Raw genomic sequence first — 3,088 nt, 5'->3', positions numbered from 1 at the left:
ACACTTAGGGTAGGATGCCTCTCTCAAAATACATGCATCTACATGCTGGAGATAAGTTAGAGAGGCACTTGCAACAGACGCCATCCTACAGCCAGCAGTAATCTGCAAAGTACAGACAATAGAATTCCAGGCAGCATTTATTCTCTCTTAAATCTACCCAATTGAGGATGATGAACCATGTCTGAAAACTGCCTCTTTCTTCTCTCCACTCATCACACTGGGAGCCTCGGATGATGCTCTCAGATGCACATGCTCTAGATAGGAATTTGTTGTACAGCTAGATGATGTGAAGGCCATCCCTTCAGCTTATACTTAGAGGATATTTGCTCCCACAGTTCCCTCAACAGAGCATTCCTGATTTACTGTTAATGGAACAAGCTGTAGTGAGATGCCCATTTCCAACACTACCCCAGTGCTTTGGGTAGTTCTCACATTTGTGTCAAATGGTTCCTCCTTTTACTTATTTTTAAGAGAAATTCTCAGTGCTTCAAGGTTCAAGTAGAAGGTTGCTATTCACTTTAACCATATTATGAGTTAGCTCTCACGACAATCTTATCAGAAGACAGTTGAAGGAATCAGACCCCAGAATCTCTCCCATCTCATTGCCTTTCACAGAGAGGCTTTGGAGGTTAGACCACGGGCAGTAAAAACGACTTCCCCAGCGTCAGTAGGAGTCACACTTTTGATAAGGAGAGTATATTTCCGACTCACGTTAGAAGCTTTAAATTGCCCACCACTTTCCACTCTGCTTCCATTCAGTGTCCACTTGAACTCATCAATGCTTTCATGGGACGGAATGCATTCAAAAGTACAATCTTCTCCCTCCTGGATTTCAGTGTTTTTCAGCCGTTTGGTAATGCCACTATTCAGCTCTGGAAGGTAAGAGATAGGTTAGTATGAGGTTTATATGGAGAAAAGGCATTTGTGACTGACATGAGTAGCAGTACTGGTGTTTTAACTCAGGATTTGCAGAACATGGCTGCATTCCTTACTGATGTATTCTCTAAGACATTCTCCACTCAGAATTACCAGAAAGCTATAAAAAAAAAAAGAGACGTGAATCTCTTGTCTTTGCTCTGGAAGAACTACAATTAGAGCAGCTCAGTCCATGGAGCAGAATGAAGATTCAATGAGCTACAGAGGGAACAACCTAACAGAGAGGACAACTCTAGGATGCTGCGTGAGAAAAAGGGTTTTGCCTATGATAAGAAATTAAATGTTTCTATTAGCTAATTTGTTACCATCCTACCCCTACTGGTGTTCAAACCATTTCTCCATTTTAGGGATGTTTAGAAAGGAAATATTTCCAGGACATTCTTGATGTGTTTGGTGATTTTCATGGTAAAATGAGATACATTTACATCAAAAGCAATGGGAATTTTCCAGACATCACTGTGCTAAATTGCAGTAATACACTTCTATTGTAGAAACTATTAAGGCTCGTGGGGGAATAGGTGTAAGACACTGAATGTGCTTTCAGCACTCCTTTACTTTCCACAGTACTTACCCTGAATGCCGACCTTTGATTTGGCAACATCAGTGCCAATATCACAGGTATAGAAACCTGCATCTGACTTCTCGAAGTCATGGATAAGGGGACATAGGGTCTTCCCAGACTGTACCAGCTCATACTTGTTGCCAGAAGTGAGCACAACACCGTCCTTCTTCCACACTGGTTTGACCTTCTCTTTAGAGACTTCGCATTCCAATTTAATCACACCCCGCTCCTCACCAAAAACATCATCCAAGGACTTCATGAAGACAGCAGGCTTCTCTGCAATTAAAAGGGCAAAACAGAACAATGTGATACAGAAGTTGAGACATTTCCAGTTGCTTTCAGATTTTTAAAGAGGGATAAATAAATCTTTACCAGCACTGACGACACCAATATAGAACCTAAAGCGGTTTCATGTCTGTTGACTGAATGCACTTTATGTAATTCTGAACTAATCAGTAGGAGAATACAGGGAACAGGAGGGACAGCCTGCATTGCCTTGGGTGGGACTGATATCATATGCAGTAATTGGGATGCAGCTCTTCTAAAGCTGGAGAGCTGGCATTGCCCTCACATGGAGCAGAGCTCATACAGCAGGCCTCAGGATTAAGAGGATAAGCTGCTGAACACTTTTGATTTTCCTGTTTTATTGACTCCTTTTATCTATCTTCTATTTCACACATCAGATGTTTATACTGGGGAAAAAACTTCCACCAAATGCAAAAGAAAGGAGAAAGAGGAAATCCTTCAAACTCTGAGCGCATAGAGTAAAAGAGCTTAATTGCTGGGGAGAGCAGATTAGAATCACAGTACCCTTAGAATTGGAAGAGACCCTTCAAGGCCATCTAGCCCAGCTCCCCTGCAATAAAAAGGGACATTCACAGCTAGATCAGGTTGCTCACAGCCTGGTCATTAGTCATCCCAGAGGCAAAACACACACTGAATGATCTCTCCCTGCAGTCATAAATCCTTGGAGACAACAGCATTGACACTGCATGGCACTGAAGCAGTAAAAGAAACTGCTCTTGTAACTCTCCTTGTGCTAAAGAAAATGATGATAAAAAGCAATGGAATGCTTTGGCAGGACACCAAAACCATCCTCCTTCCTTGATATCTGCTGCAATGGAACCTTCCACTGGAAGAAAGCCTCTGATGACTTGTCACCCCATAGAGGTCAGCTTTAGAAGCAGGATTGCTGCACAATAGAATGAACTGGAGCTCTTTAGCATCTCTTACATCCAGGAGGGGTGTGATCAGACCCACCTATCACCTTCAGGTGCGCTTTTTGACACCTTGTCTGACTTCACTGTCACTGTGCCAGCATCCTCAGGCTTAACCTGCTTCATTGTCAGTGTGCAGCAATTGCCAACGTTCTTGATGTCATTGTAATTGTTGGTGTAAAGGAGGTTGCCATTCAGGAACCATTCCACGTCCTCGTCATCATGGGACAGCTCGCAGGAGAAGACAGCAGAGCTCTCTTCTTCAATTTCTACATCCTGCAGGTGCTTTGTTACTTCTACATTGCGGGCTGTGGGGAAACAAGGTGAACTGTTACCACTGTTACTATAAATCATACTGGGATGTGGTAGAATG

At 42.8% G+C, this 3,088-nt stretch overlaps 1 protein-coding gene across 1 annotated transcript; it reads right to left on the bottom strand.

The window, feature by feature from the left end:
• Positions 1 to 531: 531 nt before the first annotated feature.
• Positions 532 to 3,041, bottom strand: LOC146752898 (obscurin-like). Its single transcript, XM_085531200.1, has 3 exons — positions 2,759 to 3,041; positions 1,508 to 1,774; positions 532 to 872 (listed from the first exon to the last, which is right to left on the bottom strand). Exons 2-3 carry the CDS (start codon positions 1,755 to 1,757, stop codon positions 610 to 612), a joined length of 513 nt encoding a protein of 170 aa, XP_085387326.1. The 5' UTR covers positions 1,758 to 1,774; positions 2,759 to 3,041; the 3' UTR covers positions 532 to 609.
• Between the last annotated feature and the right edge of the window lie 47 nt (positions 3,042 to 3,088).

The sequence above is a fragment of the Coturnix japonica genome, unplaced genomic scaffold (assembly GCF_054131305.1).
Source record: "Coturnix japonica strain WE unplaced genomic scaffold, WE-NBRP24 Scf040, whole genome shotgun sequence".
Classification (NCBI taxonomy): Eukaryota; Metazoa; Chordata; class Aves; order Galliformes; family Phasianidae; genus Coturnix; species Coturnix japonica.
This window is presented reverse-complemented; position numbering and strand designations above follow the sequence as displayed.

Bases quoted from the DNA above. Each gene is read 5' to 3' on its own strand.
- LOC146752898 (XM_085531200.1), bottom strand. From the start codon at position 1,757: ATGAAGTCCTTGGATGATGTTTTTGGTGAGGAGCGGGGTGTGATTAAA. The intron at 873-1,507 runs GTAAGTACTGTG...CTTACCTTCCAG, and splicing joins ATCAAAGGTCGGCATTCAGG to AGCTGAATAGTGGCATTACC.